Raw genomic sequence first — 27150 nt, 5'->3', positions numbered from 1 at the left:
TTTAACAAATAATATTTAAATGTTTTGATATTAGTACATATTTTGTAAGTTTTATGTGTCAGTAAGAATTACATATTATTAATAAATTTTATTATAAATCTAATCTATTGTTTCTCTGAAATTCGACCCTCACAATACTCAAAATATTACTTCTGTTTAAAAAACGGATGACAAAAACCGAACATCAGCCCTGTTCACACTTCCATTTAAAAATCGGACGGTAAAAACCCACTTCCTGGAAAGCAGGCGGGTTGCCGGGTCGGGTGTCGTAGTGGGGCGCTTGTTGGAGCAATAAGGCGACAAGTGTGAACAGCTCCCTACAAACCTATGACCGAGCGAGTTCCGGCACGAATTTCAAACGGCCCAATCCCATCCGAAAAAAGTGCCAGAGACGACTTTTCATTGTGTCGGATAAGTGTGAACAGCTCCATATAACTTCTGCAGGGCATCCGATTTTTAAATGTAAGTGGAAATGGGCCCATAGTGTTTTTTGTACTAATCTGGGTCTCCTATACACAAAATGTTTTCAAAACATTGAAACATTGGGTTGTGACCATACACAATGTTTTTGCTTTCCATAGCCGATGGAAAACATTTTGTAGCAGGGGACCCACCCGCCTTTAGGGATTGCAAGAAAAAATGTCTAAATGAATATGCTGAACAGCACCATCTTCCAAGTTTCAGGTTCAGGTCATAGATAGATATAGTTATCCCTGACAGAAGAATACAAAAATGTGAATAAAACAAAGATAAAAGGCAACACACATATTTTATTTATAAAGCATAATGATTCGCTAAGAATGCATCTTCATAACAAAATGTAACAATTGCCCTTTTATAAATTGTGTTTATTATGCGGAGTTGTGGCACAATATCATTTTATAAGTTATACAAAATTGCTAAAAATCTCATAAGCTTAGAATTAATAATTGATTAGTTATCCCTTGTGTCCATTCACAGTAATTATTACAAACTTATTTGTAATATGGAATATTTAAGTTGTTGGGTTCCACGTAAAGATGGTGAAGTCATATTGGTGACATCTTTCTATAACACTCTTCTCCAAGTCAACAGGATGTTTAGTTGTTTGGTATCCAACTACTAAAAACGAAACAACAAATTTGCTTAAAATATATCTTGTGCAAGATGATAATCAACATGTTCAGAACATTTAGCAAATGCGTGCAACATATTTTGCATTCCATAAATTATTCTTAAAAAGATCAGTAGGTTCCCTATTTACAAATCTCTATCAATAGTTCTTTTTCCACAGGGAAACGCAAGTGCCACTCAAGTCATGGAGACTTTAAATATGGTGTAACTTGTGTCCAATGACATTATAAAAATTCAAGACATGTTGTATTAATACTAATTGAACAAAAAATGTAGCACCTCTTATGAAAGGAATAGCCATTTAAAGAATGTGTGTATAAATGAAATAGATATATAAACGACCCCCGCTGTCCACTGAACCTAGTTCAGTAAAACTATGCGCATTGCCTCAGTAACGTATCTTCACTCTATTAATTCATCTAAGCTTGTGTTAGACATTTGTAACAATGCGTGTGCTTTAGATCAACGCTAGGAACGCAGTCGACAAAGAATGACATAATACAAAAATGACAACTACAGCAATTGTTTGTTTGCGAGAGAGGTTATGAATTCTAGTTTGGAGAATTCTACAACGATTGGTGACGACGAGGGTCTCGTGATTTCAGTAGCGATGTGTATGGACTGTGCACGACAACTTGTTTGGTATGGAAGCATCGAACACTTGCGTATCCCTATGGAAGAAGCGGCTTATCGAGAGCCATTCTGAATGACTTATTTTAATGGTGTTTCATATCAATTTCAAAGGAATACTTATCTCAACAAAGAACAAACCATACATGAAACATATTTAGACCCAATCTCGTGGAATTGCATGCAGATTGCAGTTTGGCAAGAATAGAAATAAAGCAACGAGGAGCATCTACCAAAACAGCTCAACCAACTTTTTGAAACATGTCCTTTTGATAACCCGACTCGGTGATTGATTTTGTTTCAAAACTTTCCCGCAAGTAGTAATGTATACTCGTAGGAGTACCACATTACAAAGGGCGTTAAGAGACGTACTTGACTTACTTTAACAAGTGATTATTGAAATTATTTGGAGTAAAAATGTAGATGGCATTATGGTCTCCGGAGACTTTCACCTAAAACAATAAAATCAGTAAATAACCAGTGACGACAAGCGAAAGAATATTAAAAAAAAAAAATGTCACCGAAGATGAAAATTTCATTTACATTAACTCCATATAACATCAGGAATCTGGTTAAAGTTAGTCAGGTACGACTCTATATGGACACCCTGTATAGACTCAAGAATGAACACAGTGTAATAACATTGCTGATATAAATTTAGCAAGCAATATTATGGTAACAACAGAAAGCACAATTATTTTATACATAATAGGTGATTTACTGATTATTTTAATAAATTTTATGGTGACATCAAACAAACAGAAAAAGCTTTTAAAACGATGTAATAATCCTATCAAATAACTGGCTTTCTGCTGATCACAAAATTTTATTGCATATTGAATACTGTATTAAAAATTTGTAAAAATTATTTTTTACTTCAAGAGCACTGATGTGAAATTTTTTGACTATTCAAAATGTTGCACATACATAGATAGTATTTCCACTTGTTTTACCATGCAATCATACTATGCTGATGATTATTTATAAACATTTTCTAGGCCATATTATGTCACACAAGGAATATTGAAATACTTTTCGAAACTGAAAAAAATCAAAATGTTTGATTTGATTTAATCATTAAACAAAATTGTGAAATGCACAACCTTTGTTTTACAGCTTTTCAAAAATAAAATTTCTCAAAATCATTCATAATAATTATAAAACTTGTGTTACTTACAAATTCAGAATAAATAAACAATAGGATCTAGTCATCGCCATTCATTATTATCCTAAAATGTAATTAACCAAAAAAAATAGTCCTACACCGGCAGAAACAAGATCACTTTTTCCAATGTTTGAGATTACAAAACAATAAATTACAGAATGCGCTCGGAACGGTTGATTCTAGTTCGGTTTTTATTTATCTATTTTGAAAGTGATAAAATACGACTTATGCAGAGTTGAATTTGCATCGACGATATGTAACTAATAAGTGCACCAGACCTATCTAAGCATTTTCAAATAAAACGGAACATTTTCAAATAATAAGTAGGAACTGATAATATGTTTATTAACCTCTCAGACATAGAATTTTATTTATTATGTGTCCCTTTGAGAACTGTCAAAACGTGATAATTTTTGTGTTATTTACGTGTTTTACTAAAATCTTCATAACTCACGTTTTGGGAAACGTAGCCTCATTCTAAAAAATGTTTTGGAAAGATTATGAAATTCACTATCGCATTGTGTTGTTATACGTAAATATTTGCGTTTTTAAATATACATTTTATGAAAACGTCAAAAATATGTAGAAATCGCTTACCATTATTTCAAAGCCTTGAAAAATGTACTTCTTTCTGAGTAGCATAAAGGAATAACACTTGATATATTGAAGAAATATATTTAAAAACTATTAGTCACCTCAAAATATTAACCGTCCAAACTAAAATATTTTTAATAAATTATTTAGAAACGCAATAAATTATTAACGAACATCTTGACAGTTTCAATCGGCTTAGATAATGCACCTCTACGTTCCATAGATATTCTTGAATACAGATGCATAGCGTTATTCATTATCAATACTCTGTTTTTTAAATCATGGCAATCCGTATACTAGTGATGGAAATAAATCAATTTTTGTAAAATCTCGCGCGTTTACGTGAAAAGACGTTCTAATGTCTTGACCGCTATTATCATATTTACATCTTTTGACGTTTTAATGTTCTGAGTGGTTAAATTATCTATGAGTGTTTTAATGCGGAATGGAAATTTCTACACTAAGCATTAATTAACAGGTCCATAAATAATAAATAAATGCTGCAGACTTGCACATACATAATTATAACAGATAAACTCTAGATTAAATTGGGCCCTGCAAATCTAATATGTAACTATGTTTTGGTTATCTTAATTATGTTTGTGAAACATACATAGTTCAGGATCATTCATCTAGTTTCTTTGGTTAAGTCACCTTTAAATCATTCTAGGAATGGTTATTGCTTGTAAAAAATATTTTCTAGTAGGTTAAGTAGTACGTAATTAAGTTTAAATTTAAATAATAAATTACATATTTAAATACTATAGTTAAATTTTCTAATAGATGAAGAGTTTATCAAAAACTTGAATAAATGAGCCGGGCATGTAAATCATTGCTACCTACCACAAACAAAATAATCAATACTTAACAGAATGTATAAATAAGCAAGGTTATAAGATACTCACCAGTTTTATAAATAGGGAAAACAGCTTTATGAAAATATTGGAAAAGTAAAGATCAGTCAAAAAATTTCTTCAGTCACTAAAATGTTCAAAAAGGTTTAAAAATTTCAACAGGTTTTTAATTATTATTATTTTTAAATTTAATTTTTATAGCCACTGTAAAAATGTATAAAAGAATTAACAGTCTTCATTATTCCAATAAAAATTATGTGAATCTAGGGAACTTTTAAATATCAAAACCATTATTATCTTGACCAACAGACTTGACAACTGTGTGGCGATCCTTTCTGTCTGCCTTCCCCTGTGGGACTTGGCTTGATGGTGTTTTTGTATCAGACTTTACCTCAAAATATTTTCTCACTAGAAAGATGCAGAAACGATACAAAAACTTCAAAAATAAAATAATGCAAACATAAATTTTATTCCACCAGCTCCAGAATGTAATTATTTTATTTTATTTCGAACCGAATCACTATCAAGTGCGTGTGAGCCCAATTTTATATAAAAAAATTGTTTGTTTAAAATAAATAACTAAAACATATATTTTAAATAATATGTAATGACATAATATATTACTAACTAAGCAAAGAAGATAATAATATTCTTTCAAAAGATAATAAATAATTAATTACAATAAAATAGAGATCTGATAATTTAAAAAAAAAACTTTCTTAAGTAAATACTAACTTCAGTAAGAGTACAGAGAGCGGTACAGAGAAATTAAGGGTATCCTTAAAAGAATTCATAATCTGCTATTTCATAGATGGTGCTAATCTAATTATTTTAGGAAAAAACACTTTTTGCAAGTTACATTTTAAAATATTACGATGAATTATTTGTTTGCGCCCATACATACAATATTGTATTGGTGTTTCAATACAATGTTTTATTTGTATGCCTTTCCTGAAAGAATTTAGTTTGTGTATGGACAAAACTATTTATTCATACTGCGTATTTACAGGTGCAAACAAATAATTCATCTTAATATTTGAAAGCATAACTTTCATAAAGTGTTTGTTCCAAAAATAAATAAATTAGCGCCATCTGTGAAAGAGGAGATTATGAATTATTTGATTTTTACCCTTAAGTTTGAAAATTATACTAAAATTAGATAAAAAGAAACAAAATAAAAATATCTCCACACTTTCATAAATACAAAACCTTCTTACTTAAGTTGTGGCGAGAACATTAATCTCTTATGAGATACAATGGAGTATGTAGCTAGGAATTCTTTCCGTAACAAACGGAATGATAAATGAATGTACATAAATGTATTATGTGAATCATAAGAAATCTATATTTGGTGATATAAAAAATATTTTTGAAATAATTAAATTAATAATACTTGAAACATTAGGTAAAGTAATTTCGCACCTGCCTAAGAAATGAATAAGTCAATAAACAAATATTATGCAAATGTTGTAAGCTGTCGTTAGTTTCATTAGCATCAGGGAAATACAAGAATGATTGCGGTGTTAATCATGTTTAGTAAACGCTAGGGAATCAAAGCTTCTACGTAATTTGTAAAAATTAGTCGAATATGTAATGTGACTAATGAACTTTAAGACGAATTCACTATGAGACGATTGATACAATACATTACATATATAGGTGTGCAATTGTAAGTTGACATGAAAAATTGTACAACTATTTATTAAAATATCTCATGATGATTCACTATTTTTGACACAAGATGCTGCAGAGAAGCCAGACGCTGGGGCCGGCCATCTCAGTGAAGGTGACATTACCTAGTGAAGACTTGTCCTTCGCTCCGGGACGTTCTGCCTCCGTCCTCGCCTCCTCGCTCCTCCATCTCTAGCACACGCACCCGCCCTCCGGGTCCTGCTGGTCCGCCCCCAACTGTGACTGGCTTTGCAAGTCCACAGCTATATTATGGTTAAGGATTGTATTCGCAGCAAGACAAGACAAGACAAGTTATCAACGGACATACATATTAAGGGGACAATCAGGAATGCTGTTCTGACGTGTGACGGCGTATAATACGACGGTGGGAATATCCACAATGTGTAACATTGATAATATTTAAATGATGTAGGAACAGGAGAAATGGGTTGTGTAACTGACTTGCATTCTATATTAATAAATGTGTTTTATAAGGTATTGGTATGAAGTGCAAGCAATTGGGATTACAATGCAAAAGCAGACTTAATCATTCATAATAACAATAATAAAGTTTCCATCAAAGAAATAAAACTGTAAACATAAACAGAATTACTTTTAGTGTTTATGAATCTATTTTCTACTCTAAAGTTGACTACTTGTAATATTGTTATCATCCATGGAGTCCACGAGAAAAATAGAATAAAAAAAACAAATAAAAATGAACAGCTATAAAGTATAGCCTGCCTTTTATTATTTTAATTCTTTTGAATTCAATAAATACAAATAGTGAATGTCTTAATCATAGCGTAACTAAAGCTTTCAGCTTACACACACATTACATTATTATGTATTTTAATATATAAATAGGCTGTGACTATTGGCAAATGCAAAATGTTCAATAAATCCATCCAAATTATTTGCTGCATGAAAACACATCTGAAAATCCTCCCATTCAAATCATCTCAATCTAATCTGAAGATTACGTTTTTCTGACATCTCCTTTGGTCTACTGTTCCTCACAATTTTAAATGGAGGATGTATGCGGGATACACAAAAAAATACAAATGGTAACATATGTAACTGAAATAATATTTCATAAAAATTATTATTGCTTCTTACTTTTGGACTTATTACTCGATCTTTCCAAGCATGGCCTATTGATTTCCAGTTATACGCCAAATCCAATTATTTTGGTACATTAATTTAGCACCTTCAAATTGTGGCTTGGTGAAGTGCCAACATATTGGCACCACCATATAATATAAAGTGTCAATTAATTAAGTATTTTTAAAAACATATATGTATTGAAAAAACTCCCCAGGGTATTTTTCTTTCACACCATTTACTAACAAACTGATTTTAGTTTAGTAAGTGTTTTATTACAAGTTCGTATGTACATTAATATTTTTTAAAGAAGGTTACATTTACCTAATTATAATAGACAATTCTTATAAAATTCTGTTGGAATGACAACACTATTGCAAGTACAAAGAAAATCATATAAAAAATAACTGAATATGGAATTATTTAAAGATAGACAACATATCAAATGCTCTACATACAGAATTATTGAAGTAATTTTTCAATAAGTTTACAAAAATTATCACAACACGGAAAGAGGAATGCACAAATAGGCATGAATAATTTTATTATGATATTTTAAATGGGATAAAACTACACAAAATTAAAATAAACTACATGAGATGTCAAATTTTCGGGTCACGACTTTAAAATGTTTAGAAACATACTTAAATTGCAACCAGCCTCTTCAAATGCATCTCTTTCTCAATAAAATCCAAAGAAAACATAGTTTAACTTCACTAAGTTACTGCGAGATCGGCAAATCTATTCCCAAACTATCCACAAAAACCATAGCTTTGTCATAACCATTGTTAAACTGAACAGTCTCTCTCATAAATAAAGTTACTTTAATTCAACATGACAGAAACAAAAAAAGAACAAAGCCATTTGTTGCTCCGTTTCAAATTTAGGTAATACACATAATATTATGTTAACAATTAAATAAAAATACGAAAGAAAACTGTAAAATATACTAATATTATTTGCACCCAACCCAATCAATGGTGAAGACTAAGGACGGGTTGTTTCGGAGAATTTGAACGATTCATTATTTCAACGTTCATTTTCGGGTTCTGTGAAAGTCCTATTCAAGTTCTGTTATTATATCATTGTAGGCTAGTTGCTTGACAAAACTGAATTAAAAACAGAACTTGAAAAAAACTTTCACAGAACTTGAAAATGAACGTTGAAATTTGATGAATTGTTCAAATTCTCCGACACAACCCATCCTAAGAGTACGGACTGCTTCTTTTATTTGACGGCAGAAATTTGGTAGAAAAACAAATTTGCATTACTGAAATTAATATAAGAATATGAAATCAATGAACGTGTTGTTCTTGGGCAAAATAAATCTATTTTTAAAGGAGTCAAATTAAAGAAATAACCTTCAGAGATAGATCATTTTTCAACACCTTTAGCAGAATCTTATAATTGAAAAGCAACACCATTAATCAAGTTTATGTGTGCATTAACCTTTCCATGGCTCTACCGATGTTCACCGAGGCATTGAATATTTCCACATAATAGCGTTTGCTAGCAATGGATGGTTTAGGGTTGAATCTTCACCACTGATATGTTTGACGGCTGAACTAACCCTTTATTAGAAAAGTTACTTCACAAAAACTTACACTTAAAAATAATACATTATTCAAGTGTATAAGGCACTTGGCGTGTAACAACACTTAAAGTGAACGAAAAGACAAAAAGCACACTTCCTTATACTAAAACTGTTTTACTTCGATATACAGAGCGCGTCTAATATTTATTTTTTAAATATCAATCACAAATCGAAGATAACTAATTCAGGTTATTTTAGGATGCTGCTTTCAACAAGTCATGTTCACCCATAAACAGTTTTAGCTAATTATTTGTAAGTAGGTTTAACACTTAAATGTGACGGAATTAAATGGCAAACTATCCTCTTAGATAATTATTATGTATTAAAATATGCATACCAACATCAAGAATTAAATTTACATCAAATATCCCAATTAATGTCCAGTTTATACGGAGCAGTACATTGCTCAGAATCCTTGAGCAGATATGAATAATAGAATAATAAAATCATAGAAGTGTCAACTGATACATTTCTAGATCTCCTAGAATCTGATCTTATTAAATATGCATGTATGTAATGTTTATTTCATAATGAAGGTAAAGAACAATGGTACCACTGGAAGTCGGGCAATTATGCTAAAATTAGCGCATGGCACTTGACATTTATCATTCTTTAATGAAAGTTATGCCAGGGAAAAAAAACCTTTACATACAATATTTTTTGTCGTTGATTTTCATTTGAGATTCCAGTCAGTAAACCGGAGCATTTAAATTGGGATTAAATGATAAAATTGTACCACAAATGGTGCATTATAAATTAGTGCTGGAACATATTTACATAATTCATTCTTGGTGGATAATTGTAGAGTACAGTTAAAGGCAACATTTCATTCAACGGCTGATTAACCTTATCACCTGGAGGGAAGATCTCACATCAATTGGACCCGAGCAATGCGCAGGCTTATCCTTCAAAATGCTATAAATAGGCTTATAAATCATGCAATTCGATAATTACATCACTTTATAAAAAAAAATGTTACACGATTATAAAAAAAAGACATCAATCCTAAAAGTAACTGTAACAAAATTTTCAAAATAATTTAGAACACTTTTTATAAAATTACTCTAAAAATGGCACTACCATGGAGATTTTTCAACATTATTATGTTTATAAGTATTTAATGTTTCTATCAGCTTATTTCCAAACAAATCTAGGTATTCTATTCTATTCTAGATGAATGATTCAAGAGATACTGTCGATGCTACATAAAATAATTTAAGAAATATACAAAAAAATGTTGGTCTCAATACTGAAATCACTATTCCATTGCCACACATTTTGTCAGCTTTGGATTGATGTCTTTTAAATAAATGACATTACATATTCAATGTTCATCAATTGTTCAATGATCAGTGGTCAAAATAAACCTTTTATAATAAGCCAAAATTAAGTACATACCATAATTCATAAATTATTTAAATATTATTCACGAGTTAAAATTTGGAGAAATTAATTTTTCTAACATCAAAAAAATAATTGTATAAAACAGGACTGAAGGAAGACTTTGTCCTCTAACAGGTTAAATACAAACTGACGACAGGAACGTGTTGAGTGAGCTTGAGTGGTAAGTTTTAAAAATTCGACTTTTTAGATGTTGTTGTAGCGGAAACAATTTTTTTTTTAAATTTCATTTTTTTATGTAACGATTTTCAGGGGCACCTTCTTCCCCACCTAACTGAAAACTCTTCTAACAAAAAAATTAAATTTGAAAAAAAAAATTATATTCGGCTACAACAAAATAAATAATGTCGTATTTTTCAATTCCTTTATAGCTCACTCAAAAGTCACTAGCCGCCATTGATCGATACTGTCGTAATTTTCATAAAAATACAAATAAACCTATCAAGATTGTCATTTGGCATATAAAATTTTACGTGAACTTTAGAGTAAAATGTTGAATCTGCAAGGCCCGACATATAAGAGCAAAGGTAAAGTAGGATGATTCTGACCACTGGTAATGGAAAAATGAACCTTAGAAATGTTATAAAGTGATGGGCGCCGCTACGCAGTGCACAGTGCTGTAACTAGTTGGGGGGCGGAGTCCTGGGGCCGGAGGGAGAGCGGGGGCGATCAGCAAGCACAGCCGCCATCGGGGTCCTTGGCCTCGTTGGGGGTGTCCTTAAGTACAACTTCTTGCACTGCAGACGCAAATAAATGTAATTAAGGAAAACAATCAAAATAATGCCAAGCAAATTATAAAATGAAATGAGAACATTTCTATTTCACTCAGTTAAATTAAATTATAAAATAATTCATGTAAATTTAGTAAATTAATAATACTGGCTGATAAGAAATCTCCTTGACAATAACCGAGGTCATTTAACAATGCAAGCAAATGTTTAATACTTCAAGATAAAACTAACCTACAAATAAAACCACTAAGAATAACGTATTTTACTGTGTACTAAAAATTCAATAACTGAGTCGTAAAAGTTGTGACTTTATATTTTTATCAAGGAACAAATAAAACGTAAGGGCAAAATTTGTTTTTTCTTCATTATTTTAAACTAGCACAACTGAGAATTTAGGACAATCCTATTCACCTCACAGCGAGTATAATATTGTACAACAAAATGGATGGGTTTCAGGCTCTGAAAAGAATAGCGCCAAGCTATTATTGTTTGTATTAGAAAACAACAGTTTTGAAATAATATTATGATTCATAAGTTTATTGTGGAATATATTGAATGAGTCAATAAGATATCATAAGATATTGGGATGACTGTTTCAATATCATAAACAGGTGAATAAACAGATAAGGGGAGTTAGTGAATTGCACCGCATTGATAATATTATTAACCCAATATTGATGTTGTATTAAGTGAACTGATGCGTGTTCTTATTATTTAATGATGAGGATTTATGAAATAAAATACAGTTAAAATAAACAGCTAATGACTATCTACTTGCATTAAACCACTACAGTACTCTCAGTAATCTACCGTTCGATTTTCCAACAGCCACGATAATCCGCCGTTATTTTTACTAGTTGAAAGCACAAAAGCACGTTATATAATTTGCCAGTATTCGTAAGTCAAATTCAGAAGTCCGCTGCGTACCTAGACTCAAGCGTCTAGCTTTGTACTCCGACAGGTTGGGTTATGTTACTGACACATTCAGTTACTACAGTTAATGTCGTCTAGCTAACCATTTTTCCGTCATGGTTAATTATTGTTGTTTTGGACATTTCGGTTAGTCCTCTGTGTATTCTAGCAAACGTGGCATGCATTTCAGTTTATTTCATTTTGCCACGTTTTTTGTTTGAATAAGTTTACAAAATGGAGTCTTCTCGCAAGCATAATCGTGACACCTTAACTGTAAACAAAAAAATTGTTGATTTTGTATGTATGTGGTACAATCCGCCACTTGCCAGGTTTTAGAGATGGCAGATTAGAGAGAATATTGACTTATTCAGGTCAGTATATTAACTGTTTTTACTAATAATATTGAAGTTGATATGCAGGAGGAAGTTTAGTTATAAGCAAAACTAATGACAGCAAAATCTTCATTATCTGGAGTTTTCTTTACCCGTAGTACCAATTTCGGAATATTTTGGGCTTTGCATATGATAAAAAAAAAACCTTGATAAGTTTACAATAGATTTCTCAAAGTATAAATACGCCCCTAAGATGTAACTAATATTTTTATATTTTTAAATATTGCGATATTAGGAGGACCAAAAAGTTTGGGTGCAACAGGTTGAACAATTTGTCTTTACTGGTATGTACTACAGTCTAAAAGAGCTTGCATCAACATTCAAAACCGCAAAAATTTTGCTGCGCGCCATGCGTTTTCCCGTCCCAACTTACCAGATAACGTGTTTATATATGTAGTTTCTCAAGAATAGCTAGTTATTTTCAGAGAAATGATTTTTTTAATGTATCCATATAGATACGCTGGCTTTTAAGAGGTTAAGGCCATGAGGCCAACATAATATTTATATATCAATGAAAGTAGTGGAGTTCATATTTTGGCCAACCTATAAAAAGTTAATCAACGTAGTGATGGTTTTCAAAGAAGACATAATTGCCAGTTCACCTGTACGACATTGTTAAATAACCTCAAATTAAGAAGAGTATGGTTTAAGAGTAAGATAGGGAAGAAGAAGATAAATACAGAGGCGAGAGCCCAATACAAAGCTACATAGAAGAAGCAGAGTCATGCATTGTACCTAAAAATATTACTTACGCCTGGCTCCATAGCACTAACTTGGAAACTTTCCATCTAAAAACAACCTGAGAATTTAATTTCAAGAAAAATGATGAAAAACATATCAATATGGTAATTTTTATGCAAATTCCCAACTGCAAAATAAATCTCCAGTAGTCTGAAAGTATTATTCTGCGTTTCAACATAAGAAGAAATTTTATTTAGGAATGTGATTTATATTTAACCATTTAAAAACCGCCAATGCTTTTCAGTGATGAAACAGATCCCCGGCTCTGGAAAGTGGAGCCCTTGTGTGATGTACAAACTATTCAAAATAAAAATTATAAATTTGACGTGTGTCTCTTCATATATCTATAAAACTGCCTTTGTAAAGTATTTCCAGAGAGAGGTATGTATGTCATCGACGATCGTCCTCTTCCTTCTCACACGTCTTGCATGAAAACGAAAAAGACAGAAGATACTAGAACGATCACCTCTCTCCTCTATATGGTGGAAAAATATAGTAATGTTAGGTTATTTTAAAAAGCCAAACAAACCAATGTATTATTGACAATCTTGAACCATACCAACACACACACATTATTAATAATTATTATACACATTAAATAAAATAAATTGTACAATTTTTTAGAAATGAAGTATGTTTTTCAATTAAATCAGTCGATAAATATTGTAAAAGGATACTGTCTTCTGGGGGTTTGTTTTCTGTTGAGTCCATGCCAGGCAGGGCGGCGGCAACACGTCGGAAAAGCTAGAAAAATACAATAAACTTATTAGGAAATAGCATATATCAGTTAAATGTACAACTTCTTTCAACAATGGGAGAACATCAACCAACCAAACCACCACAACACGGGCATGTGCCTAGCTTGGTGGTCTAAACATTCTTAATGACTGTAATAAACAATGCACTGAATAAAGAAAAAAAAAAAAAAACATGTTTGCACAAATCTTTAACATTATCCTTATCAGCTTATGTCATTGAACACCAATGCAGATGCAGCAAGGCGCATTTGCGTAGCATCTACGCAGCACTAGAATGGGTTCTTCTTTAATGTATAAGCCGGTGTATACCAGAACATCCTTCGGACAAAGGAGTTTTTCATATAAAGCTCCGTTGCTATATAATATGCTTGGAGAAAATATAAAAACTATAGGTACGTTAAATTCATTCAAGAAAATGGTCAAAATCTCCGTACTAGCTGAGAGTGATGATTTTGGATCACCCATGTTGTCGCTTATATCATAATTCCTTGTGGAAGCTCTGTTTCGATACAATCCTTATTTACTTACTGCGCATGTACTTATTTACTTCTAAAATAACTTTTGGTTATTTATTATTATGTTACTTATTATTATTATCTACTTAATTATCGTATTAATATTTACTTTAATTATTGTCTAGCTAAATTATTTACTAACTTACTTTTTATTATAATATTATCTACTTACCTATCGGTTATTATTTACCTATTTTTATTTAGTTATTTTTATTTTTTCTTATAATCTATTATTCATACTATCCATGTTGTAATTGTTAGTATGGTTACCCTATGCTTGTGTCTGATAAGCCAGCACAAGTACCATGTACTTTAGTTAACAGAAGAATATTATTGTTGCCAACTTACTTACTAATGCTTCTTTTGTTGACATTTTGTTTTTATTTTTTCATACATTTGTTACTAAAATTTTGTTTATTTTTGTCTACCGGTCTCGAAATGTCCGTGTCATAAACTTTTCTTTTTGGTTTAAATTTAATTTAATGTTGTTATTATTTTAAATTTACATATATGTATTTTTTTAAATGATATTATTGTAAAGCTGCACATCTTGATACAGGAATGCCCTAGTGAGATGTGCAGAGTATGCTTTTTATGTAAAAACTGTTTTTTGAATGAAATAAATAAAAAATAAATAAAAAAAATTTAACTATCGATTGAACTACAGCAACTAGTAGTTCTGTGAACAGTAGACCTTGCGTCCAAAAAAATAAGTATCTAATTTTCTCTTACTTGATAAATCAAAACCAAAATAAGATTGTAAGTAGATACATAAATACCTACTTACTTAATTATAAACTGTAAGTTTTATGTAGAATTTCAAATACGGAATTATACCAGCAATAGGTCAATAGAAACGTCACTACGTCAATGACAATTCTTTTTTTAACTTTCTTCATGCAGGAGATCTGCACCATAATATTGAAAAAATGCGAATAAGAAAGTCCAAATAAACAAAACGATTTCACATTTCAAAAATGAATCTTTACTGAACCATCAAAACAGTTGCCATTTTGAAACGGAAAGTAAAAACAAAGACGAAACAAACAGACGAAATGCAAAACGGTACTTTGCTAAGCTCAGTCAATAACGATAGTAATATGTAATATTGTTTGTCTCACATACTAAAGAGTATCAGTACCTGTTTGACATTGTAGCCCGCCTTGGCGCTGGTCTCTATGAACATGACATTGAGGTCCTTGGCCTTGCGTTCGCCTTCATCGGCCGACACCTGCCGCTTGTCTGACAGGTCCGTCTTATTGCCCACCAGCATGATGATCACGTCACCCCCGCGCTCCGTGCGCACGTCGTCTATCCACTTCGACGTCTGGTGAAATGAGTTCGCATCTGCAACAGAACAGATTAAAACATGCCATAAACGAAAGATATACAGTTCATCAAATTTATCCGAGCAACAAGTTTATTCCCGTGACATATGAAACAATTGATTAATGTATAAATAATACAAGTTTACTAGTAAAAAACAAGTCACATGTATGTATATATTATAAAAGTATTATTTTATATTTATTGTATGTATGACTTCCTTGATAAGAAAAGGCAATAAAGACTAAAATTATTGACAAGTGAACAATATTATTTCACAAGTCAACCAGCCTTCTAATGTGTTTCCAATTTTATCAATTTGGGTCAGCAGCAGTTTGGCAAAATTTTCACAAAGGCAATAAATATTTGATTAATGTGCTGGAAATAGTATATACCTTATCAAGTCAATTGTAACAGTTATGAATCAATATACTATAATAATGTATATAATTATGCGGAGAGCATTAACTGTAAATAAAATCAGAAGTAAAAAAGTTGTAATTTTGACAAATAAGGAATGAGTCAGCAGTGTGTGTTGAATGTTAATATTGGTGATGTCATCAGCAGAAAAAGGTCATGCAACCATGCTAGACATTTAAGGTATTTCATTATTGCGACAGTTAAAAACATTATGGCTAAAAAAATATATATTCACATAGATCAACAAACTCTGATTCTGAATTTACTAGGAGACAAATTTTATTACACAAAAATGATTAAACGGTGGATTCTTTGAGAACTTAAGCCGCTCCCTCATGGGTCAGTAGGCCGTGTCACCACTGCTGTATACAAATTATTTCTTAAGTTTTATTTATAATAATAACATTTGAAAGCGTGTTTCGTCGCCTTCGAAATTTTTTAAAGCATTTCAAATTGAGGAATGAACCCTTCTTCGTCGATAATTTTTCAGCTATTGGAGATATGCAGCTTGTTGCCTTCCTTCTTGTGGTAAAGAAATATCCTGAAGCCTGTGACAATCATCAATCAGAATTTTTTTAGTAGCTGCCTGGCTTGGCTCCTTTTTAAACTAGGCATGTAAGAACTAAGGTGAATGTAATAAGATGTTTTATTTGACTTTAAATGGCAGTGTATTATTGGTAACGGTAATTTAGATAATAATAATAATCCAGCTTTGTTGCAAAACCTAGATTCTTAACAAATATTTTCTCTCTCGGGCACGCACAACTTTACAGCCTCTATTGACTGCAGTTATCATGACCTTTACTTAATTGTCACTACTTTATAGCCGCGCACTCCTTTATGAGGTGTAACTGTTACCAAAAATCATAGTGTGTATGTGACTCGTGATGAGGCAAAAGGCACTCTAGGCTCGCCATTATGGTTACAGTGGTGTGGACATTGCGTACACACTAGAGCCTGGTTACTGTGTCTGCAACGGTAACAGTTACAGTGGTGTGGACATCGCGTACACACTAGAGCCTGGTTACTGTGTCTGCAACGGTAACAGTTACAGTGGTGTGGACATCGCGTACACACTAGAGCCTGGTTACTGTGTCTGCAACAGTTACAGTTACAGCTCGCAGATGAGTATGCGACTTAAGGAGTGATTAGAAGCAAATAAGGAGGTACTCACTGGTAATGTCATAGACTACCACAGCCACAGTGGAGTCGCGGATGTAAGAGGGGATGAGCGAGCGGAAGCGCTCCTGTCCGGCCGTGTCCCACAGCTGCAGCCGCACCGTGCGGTCCTCCAGGTACATGGTCTTGGACAGGAAGTCTATGCCTATTGTTGCCTGCAATACGGAAACAAAACACTTAAAACATGCATAAAATCTTAATCACAACTTCATCATCTGTGTCATAATGGCGCTTAAAAACAAACTAATATTCTTATAACAACAAAAAACTCTTTTGGACAGTGTTGCAGATAATATTGAACATTCCTGGTTTCAAGACTATTGAAGATGCCAGTCCTGAATTACAAAAAATGTTAGTAGCTTATTTTATTTATAATTCGAGAAAAAAATAAAATTACATTTTCACTCATTTAAATAGAACTAGCTGACGAGTACCCGGCGTTGCACGAATTTTCTCTACTTTCTATAAATATAATATCCATGTATTACATATATAAACCTTCCGGAAGAAATTGTATAAATGATAATGAAAACCCTATCAAATATTGCATAGTATAAAAGAACTAAGCGCACAAACACACAGAAGCGGATAATGACTATGTTTTGTACTATTTAGAGATGGTTCAATAATTGTATCAAAATACACAGAAGGATTATATTACCCTTCATTAAAATTCATGGCAAGATGGAAGAAATTTAGCCGGTAAAAGACTTTCACTGCATATTATATGTTAAGGCAAAAGGAGCTAATGGAGTTGTTAGCTCACAAAATATTTTTGGTTTAACTGTCAAATATGTTTTTCTTTGCCACAGGGCAGAAGAAACAAGTCACATTATCTTTTAGGAGAAAGGTAAATAACTATAATCCCGATACAAATAAATATATATTCTTAGATTAATTTATTAATTAAAACAAAATGTAACAATATCACAATTTACTTTAAAATAAAAGCAAACATGTAATATTTACTTGGTAATACGAATGTACCGAAAGGTTAGTGAAAATATGGCATCCAATAAAATATTCAACAACTGAATAATATGTGCTGCAAAAGTATATTTCACAGAGTAATTTTCCAATTGCTCACATCTTTTATTCAGCAGACTCCATCTTACACAGAACTATAAACTATGGCATTTTACGTTGAGGTAAGCTTGCAAATGTTTTACTTTATGTAGAGAGGTACATATACACCTGTATTGGGTGACCTACATGTGGGCATTTTATGACCTCTCTCCCGCTATGAAATGTTTAGAACAGAAAATAAAGTAAATCCTTAGAGTATTCCACGGAATGGCCGCGATACTCTTTTACTTGAATGAGAGGCGGAATAAATATATTAGTGAGCAAACAAACATAATGCTGGGCTTAAAATAACTCACATTACCTAAATTGAATATGTGTAAATAAATTATGGTAAATGTGACAGATGTCCTTGCAAACTTACAAACCCATTGATTACTCCTAATTGAAGCGTGCAAACTCACTTGTTGACTGAATTTAATTAATAATAATACAGGTCTGGAGTGGAATGTACATTCCTTATTGGGTATTTTCTTTTGTTGTGTTCATAGACATATGAATATTAGTAGACCTGCCCTAAGTGATTAAAAGCGTATTATCCCCACTCCCCATACCGGTTCCATTGGAGCCAGCTGGGCTCGCGTATGGCCTCAAGTGAAATTTGAAAACGTGACGTCATCACTCTTGTGCGAACTATGGTCGAGGCATCATCGGTTCATTTTACGAAATAACACGGCAAAATGTTGACTTGTGATATGAAAACTTGTAAAAATAGATGTGAAAAAGAGAATAAACCCAATTGTCGTATTACATTCCATAAGTAAGCATTATTTTACTTTATTTTAAGCTTATTCACACCGTATTATATGGATCAGTTTTAGAAACATATACTATCACATCACAATGTAGCGATTCTCAAGTGTGCTCATCGTTGTTTACTGGGGTAAGTAAATTATGAAACATTTGTAAAAGTGTCTTAACTAAATACTCTGAAACTAACTACGACTCTGCAAACAGAAGAAATTTACTTTGCCGAATTTGGACTTCGCAAATTAGTTCATAACGTGGCGAGTAATTTGCGCTCCCTTGTAAAAATGTGTATTCATTCAGAAGCAGATTTTACTTTTAAGAACTAAATGGTGATATTATAATGCGAGATGCCTATTTACTGTCAGATTGATTTATTGACGAATCACAGTCAGCTTAACCCCCTTCGTTCTTCAACAGTTGATTTTACCCCTCGCCATTATCTTCTCGTCTATTAATTCCTATGTCTGTGGTTGTGTTACATTGACAGTTATAAAATACAGGGTAATAAAATGAAAATATAAAAATACAACGAAATATTACAAAAGAAAGTGTAAACAAAAAATCCCTCAAAGGCAAAGCCTGTGCGTGGGTATTATAATCACTTTTAACATATATCTGTAAATATTGAGTAGTTTTTTTAAACGGAGAAAAGGGATAAAATTTAAATTGAAAGAAAAAGGTTAAATTCTGTCTAGGAGTAAATACTATATTATAAATGATGTTGTTAAGACTTAAATTAAAAATACTGATTACGATGTAACTCCGGTTCAATGAAGTTTCATTTTCAAAATTGAAAGTGTTTGTTTGGAAAATTCAGACAAGCGATACTATAATATAATATTTTGAACAGAAAATTATTTCAAGTGTCATTTTCACCATTGGAACTGATTTGTCGAGAATTCAGACTACCTCATTGATGTACTATATTTAGATGAGACACAAAGTGAAAAATTTGTTCCACTTTTTTTTACCTCCAATTAGACCAATTTAACCAATTTTACCTCCAACACTACTAACGCTCTAACACCGAATGACCGGAAACTACAGAATTCAATGAGATAGTAGGTCTTAGTATCCAGTGATTTATAATGGGTCTGCGTCTGCACTATTTTTTAAATGTAAAGAAATTATCAACAAAATTACAAAAATTGGCAGATAAAAAAATGTTGTGGAGATTGCTAACCTCAGTTACGAGGAAGACGGGTTTAGAGATGATAACAAATCAAAGTCGATTCATTAAAACTGTTAGGTTTTATGAGCCCACTGTGCGACTTTTTTTATCTACCTTTATGCATAAATATGCAGTTCACATGGCTTCAACACAATGGCACAGGAAATTATTACCGACTCTTTGAATGAATGTTACTAATTAGATATTAGATTGTGGTACGAGACCCAATACACCGTGGTGGGAATTAAATTATTACTATAACTGTTTTAATGTGAGTACCGCGCAAGAGTCCCAACTGCTCCCAACCGGCATCTGCAGTTGGGGTATGTTGTGATGTTGTGAGGCTGAAGGTAGTGAGGAGGGGAAGAAAAGCAGGGGAAGAGGAAGGTAGTAAAGTACCTGGCAATAATATAATGCCATTTCAAGCAACGGGTATGGGTACCGCAACCCTGGGACCCATTTATTGGATAACCAACACATCTGCAACAGGTCACCCCAAGTGGTTCGCTACGTTTAGTGACTGAGCAGGGGTGCCCCGGTTCATGGGGTGAGGTTTGTCGAGGTCTTGGCGGCGGAAGCGTCTGCCCACCTACTGTGTGGCGGGCGGGATCGAGAGAGACCAGTTGAGGGAGGCCTTTTGACCTTTCCAGCAGGACTCTCTTAACCCATCCTCTTGCACCGCAGTTGGAGGGATGGATTCATAAGTCCGTCAATCCTGGACACACTGACTCGCAGATTCCTACCCAACCTTGATACCCTTTCCTTCCCAGAACTCCTCTCCTTCCTTTACTTAAAAAGACCCTCCACACAGCATCCTTTAAGATGACATGAGGGAAGGAAATTATTTTCCTCATGGCCTCCTGAGGGGAGCTAATGAAAAAAAAAAAGACACCTATTACGTACGGTTCCACGAGATTAGGGTGATATATCTTGTCCCATCAGAAATAGTTAAGAGCTGAAACCATATTCTTATGAACTTCTATTGCTTGTAATATTACCTGCAATTTTTTCCATTAATGGGCGATACAGACCATTCAATTTGGTTGAACGTTTTGAACGTTGAACGGTTTGTGAAAATCTGGTTGAGGTGAACATAAAGATAAAACGTGTAGAGATGCATTATATGCGATATGGCTATCAAGTTGAACAGTTGTACCGCCATAGCATCCAACTTCCGTCCATCCACCCAACCAAGTTGAATCATCTGTAGCGTGGTTGAACCAACTTTACTCAGTCTGCCCAGGGAGCCATCATGCGTAATTGTTTGTGAGCATACATAGAATAAAAATAAATAAAATGACAGGCATGACTAATGATTGTGAAGTTTGACCGTTTTTTAAATTGGATTCGATTTTTTAACTTGGTTGTGGGGTACTACAAGCAAGATGTACTACTCTGATAGAGATACCAGGAGCGAAGTTCTTGTAATCCTTATGGAGCAGTTCAAATGGATCGAAAAGGATGCAACAATTGATGCCGTAAAAAACTATTTTTTAATTCTTTTAGTAGCATGACTGAATTTTTTCATTCCATGAGTCATTTTTTTGTCAACGTTTGTCTTTTTCTTTTCATATTAATAGTTAACAATGCCACTAGAGCGAAGGCAAATATTTTTTTTTTTTTTAAAGTTGGAGACTTTAAACTCTTCAGAGGAGCAACTGACGAAATTGAACCAAACATTGCATCCTCTATACGCAACACTAACGGTTGACACACAATGGTTGAAACAAAAAAGTGGTCTATAGGGTGTTTAACCATCAGCCATCAGTGTCGCCAGTGTTAAATAATTATTTATAATGTTTACAGAATCTAGAATAACGATTATTTGGCTTTTTTAAACAATCATAACTAGTATTATGATATATTAGTACGAATAAAATTGATCAAAGGCCCTTTAGGGTCTATATTTAGTACAATTTGTTGTTACCCTCCCATGGACTTTGAGCCACACCTTCCACCAGCAAACATCAAAAGTACATAACTCAATAGGGGTCTGTCTACAGACGTGTCTGTGACTTTTCAAAGAGAGAAAAATTATTTTCTAAAAGTATTTTCTACTATGTAATTGCAGTTGAAAACATGGAAAACAAGATAAGACATAAAAAAATACTCCTTATGTCCATTTTGCTCTGTTTTTATTTGTTTTAAACTAGACTAACATAATAATAAAAATATGTTTTCAAAACAATTTATTTTATTTTAATGTTGTTTTATTAATGTAGCTGGAAAGCTATTTTTATAAGGTTCATCATACTTAAAAATCAACATTCCAACATCAAGCCTTGGCAGCACTCATTTTAGAAATGAATTAATACAATGTATATTGACTCCATTGAAATGTTTTTTTCCAGTGTTTATTTATTTATAAGAAATGTTGAACCATTAAATTAACGTGATAATTAATATTTTTAATACATAACAGATTTTTTAGAAATACTGTGATTTTATGTAAATTTTTTGTGTGGAAAGTATAATTTTCCCCCTATTGCAAAATTTAAAAGAAATTAAATATTTCTTAACGTATTCAAAAACTAAAAACTGTTTTTGAAAGGTGATGCAATACACTTTCAACCTTTATTATTAAGATAAACTTATAATTTTTTGAAATATTAAAATTTTTAATGAAAACATAAAAAACTTTTAAAAATGGCTCACGTTGCAATTTTTCATCTAAACTAAAATTACCGATAACGAAAAAAACACACATTGTATCTTAGACAAATATATTGTAACATTATTGTCATCTCACTTTATTCTTATTTCATTTAAAATAATTTGTAAAAAAAATCATAATTTTTTCTCAAATTGGGCTCAAAACCTTTGGTTTCATAGAGGGTACAGGTGTACATTTTAATTCTTCTGTGGTTTGAACATAAAGCGTGGTATTTTCTCTTTCTAACACCGTTTAGATCATATTTCTCAGCATGAAAGTAAGGGAGAGACAACGATTTCTATCTCGAGACCATAGGCTATATTCCCAAAAGCGAACCTATTAACCTGAGGAGTTAAGCTCGGCTACGTTGGAATTACAGTTTTTTCTTCTATGATTAACATCTTGTATTTTACAGCCACCCACCCACCCCACCCTCGTCACCAGGTGGTTTAGATTACTAGAGGATCGGATTATTGCAGGTTTGGATTACAGAGACTGTATTGTATACATATTGAACCCTTCTGGGCGGAAGGAGAGAGGCTCCTCCTATTACCTCTCACGCCAGAAGGTACGCCAGAAGGATGCCTGAGGCCCTAGACTAGCTCGCAGACCTAGATGTCCCCCTCTGACCCCCCCCACCATACGAAAGAAGAAGATAGATATTGAAAACAACCCGTAAATAAATTATTGTTGTTTCATTCATAAACATAAAAAGATGATAATAATGACTGAACACAACTTTCCGAGTCATGATAATTTTCAATTATTTGATGATGACAATATACATTTTTTCGATTGTGCAGAAAAAAATGTTTTTTTGGTACATTCTTATAGAAAAATGAATTTTCTAAAATTAGACGACAAAAACAAAAGTAATCTTATTCATGAAATCTTCACATTCCATATTAAAAGGTTAAAATAAATTATACCCCTAAGAGACTGAACTTTTGAGTGTTTTTGAAGTGTTCTAAAGATTTATTTACTTAAAATTATTATTGATTTTAAATTGTATTCATAGGATGTATTATAAAAAATCAATCTTTGTTAAAAAAAATACATATATAATACCAAAATAACCAAATTAATCATACATGAATTACAAAAAAATAATTTAAAATTATTATTAAAAGGAGGATTACTACAAACACCACCGTATGGTGTATGTCCATACTCCTTTATGCATATTTTTTTATGGACGTACACGGTACGGCGTATTCTCCTAAAGTTTAAAAAAAATTATCTTTCAGATATAAAATAAAAATTCTCTGGAAAATAAGAAAAAGAATCAAGTACCCCTCAGTTATTTTCCAAAAGAATCAAGTACCCCTCGGTTATTTGCCAAAAGAAGGAAGTAAGAAACACAGATAAAGCTTCATAACATCATGTAGAGGTCAATGATATCAATAATCTCAACTGTCACTTTGCACATTTGTCACCTTTTAATGATAATATGAATTGAGACTTAATCCACGCTACAGATGATTGTGCGATCCCTATGGTTATGAAATCATTAATCCAGCAGTGGCCAACTAATCCCAAGATTTATACCCTCTGTAAAAGTTAGGTATCTCCATTTTTTTTTAAATTTATTATGACTCAATATGAAAGTGGATTAAATAAAAAATAATAAGAGCATGAAACATACCTGGTATGTGTTGTCAAAACTGTCATACATAAATCTAGTGATGAGAGAAGTCTTTCCAACTGAAACAAAGAAAATACAATTTTAATGCAGGCAGTGACAAAATATATAAAAATCCTTAAAACTACTAGAAGTCTAGAGAAAGGGAAAGAAATTGTGACAACTCGCATGGTGTGGGGGAAAGGCATTCTTAGTATTTATCTAACCCCTTTAACTGAGCTTTGATCAGCTCAGCATTTAGCTACTAACAGCTCCGTATTTAGGTACTAATAGCTCAACTTTGAATAATTAGCTCAGTATTTAGCTACTAATAGCTCAGCTTTAGTAATTAGCTCAGTATTTATCTAACACCTTTAACTGAGCTTTAATTAGCTCAGTATTTAGCTACTAATTAATAGTTCAGCTTTAGTAATAGCTCAGTATTAATCTAACCCCTTTGACCGTCCCGCAACCGAGGGTGATATTTCACATCCCCCAAACGAGAGTTTTGTGCAATATCTAAGCTGTTTTTTTTACATCACATGCTCTATAATTTAGGAATTAGAAAAACTATTTGGTAATCGATCTGCATTTAAAAAAAAATAAACTTGTCGAATTCCGCTTCACGCTTAATACGCAAAAAATTTATAAATAGCACTCGGTTTCAGCTTAATTACAACAAGAAACAACTATTTATGTCAAGGGAGATGGAAAAAGATGCATAAAAGTTTCATTTTTTTACTTAAATGGTTGTCTTTATTAGATAGTTAAGTTGAAATCAAGTGTTGATTTTTCAAAGAGCCTTTGCATGAAGCGGAATTCTACAACTTTACCAAAAAATAATAGTCTTTTACTATTTGTCTCCTTAAAATATATTTTTCCGTGGTAAGTCATAAAATAGCACCATATTCGCAATGATGTAATGCTTGACCAATTAATTAGTAACATTATTATGAAAATAAAACAATGCCTAACTTATGAAATTATAATATAATCATTTAATATGGAAGATAATCCCTGTAATACTTTTATTGAAAAAATAAAATATAGGTCACTATGCATGAGGTGTTAAACGATAATGGATAAATGGTTTTTTCTGTGACAAACATTTCAGATTAGAAATGGCCTAAATATTTTTCTCTTGTATTTGTTATGAGATAAAATAAGGAAACTGAGTATTAATGTTTCTAAGAAAGGGAACCAATGATAAGGAATGTTCTTTAACTATCTCCAAGTTTCCAAGCTAAAGATGATAAGAAAATTGTGCAATACTGGTATATATTTCACATCTGTAAAGTTTATTGATGTTTTTAGAGAGTTATTTGTTTTTTTTTTAAAGATGAGTCATGATATATGATGAAAAAGTGTGTTTTTAAAAAAGGAAGACAACCCCAATAAATCTATGGTGTATTGACCTGGCCACAAAAATGGATGAATAACAAATGTTATATTCTCACAAGTTACTCAATAGATAATTGGTATATTATGCACTATAAAGATGACAATATTAGCGAAGTTACCATACGAATTAGATATAATAAATTCCTGTTAAAAGTTCTAGACAAAAAATATATCAACTGACGTATATTTTCTGGATAGAATAGAAAGATGTTTGACGTTAACAATTGCGTGAGAGTAATAATGCAGCTAAAGATCCATTCAAACGAAAACCTCTTGCCGGATTAGCTACGGTAATTTTAAGTACAATAAGCATATTTCATGTACTTGATATACGTGTATCCATATACAGACGTGTGTGGGAATGTACGGAAATAATGAAAAATATACCATAACTAGGACTGCAGTGCAATTTTTAGGGAAGTAATTGACATAATGCACACATTCCTACACAGCAATTCCATTCAAGTTTAAATATGCAGTTTTATCGACGAAATAAATTTTGAATGACAGCGATGACTTACCACTTTGCTCTCCTAAGAATACTAGCTTAAATTTTCTTAAAGGGTTTCCAAAATCGCCGGACGACGACATTTTTAGACAATTAATTAAAACCTAATGAACTAACTCCACGTACTTTCACTTCAATCGTAACACATAAAATTACATGAATCGGTCTAGGTGACAGCGACAGCCACTCCTAGAACACAAAAGCGACGGCTACTAGCTCCGCCACGTTCACCGACGGTCTCGGAACATACTACGCCAACTCACCATTTTTAAAAATATTTATTTGATAAAGCTGATTTATGCTACATAAGAATGATTTCTAAAAAAACGTCTATATTAGCAATAAGTGAGACGGTTTTATTTCATCTAGGTATTAAATCATTAGGAAATGTAAATGAATTTTCGTTACTTTTCATAATATTTTTTTAAAATGCATGTTAGTGTTGAAATATCTAAAAAACATCATGGCCAAAAAATAAAACTTCGACAGTACTTACCCGAGTAGTGTATAATTAATAAAATTTAATAATAATTGTACGTATTTTTTTCTTTCCGTTCATCGGGAAGGCATTTTGATATAATTTACGAATTATGTATAGTAAAAATAGTATATTAAAGTATAAGTGGATAAACAGGTCTTTAAAACACGCGCGATTTTTCGAGCACGACGGCGTAGCCGAGTGCTCGAAATAAAGCAAGTGTTTTAAAGACCAGTTATCCACGAATACTTTACGCTATTTTTTTTATTGGTACACTTTGAAAACATAAATATTGATATTATTATTAAAAATTTGAAAATAAGAACTATTAATGAATTCGTGATGTGACATCACAATATCTTGTTGTCATGGAAATGAAAAACAC

The 27150-nt window shown here is 32.2% G+C and overlaps 1 protein-coding gene across 3 annotated transcripts; it reads right to left on the bottom strand.

Moving 5' to 3' along the window:
• Positions 1-768: 768 nt before the first annotated feature.
• Rab6 (RAS oncogene family member Rab6) lies at positions 769-26546 on the bottom strand. 3 transcript variants are annotated; one of them, XR_016305494.1, is made up of 7 exons: positions 26301-26546; positions 24403-24461; positions 17096-17255; positions 15317-15522; positions 13580-13646; positions 6153-6290; positions 773-1101 (listed from the first exon to the last, which is right to left on the bottom strand). XR_016305494.1 is itself a non-coding variant. In XM_089650569.1 (6 exons), exons 1-6 carry the CDS (start codon positions 26368-26370, stop codon positions 6220-6222), a joined length of 633 nt encoding a protein of 210 aa, XP_089506695.1. In that variant the 5' UTR covers positions 26371-26546; the 3' UTR covers positions 769-6219. The 3 variants fall into 3 exon arrangements, 2 of the variants coding, with proteins under 2 accessions (XP_089506695.1, XP_089506697.1); XM_089650569.1 differs by having other exon boundaries at positions 769-6290; XM_089650571.1 differs by lacking the exons at positions 773-1101; positions 6153-6290 and adding an exon at positions 6741-10863 and having other exon boundaries at positions 26301-26544.
• Positions 26547-27150: the final 604 nt, after the last annotated feature.

Source organism: Hesperophylax consimilis, chromosome 3 (assembly GCF_061612785.1).
Source record: "Hesperophylax consimilis isolate HC1 chromosome 3, BYU_Hcon_1.0, whole genome shotgun sequence".
NCBI classification, from domain to species: Eukaryota; Metazoa; Arthropoda; class Insecta; order Trichoptera; family Limnephilidae; genus Hesperophylax; species Hesperophylax consimilis.
The sequence above is the reverse complement of the archived record's forward strand: the minus strand, read 5'-3'. Positions and strand labels throughout refer to the sequence as shown.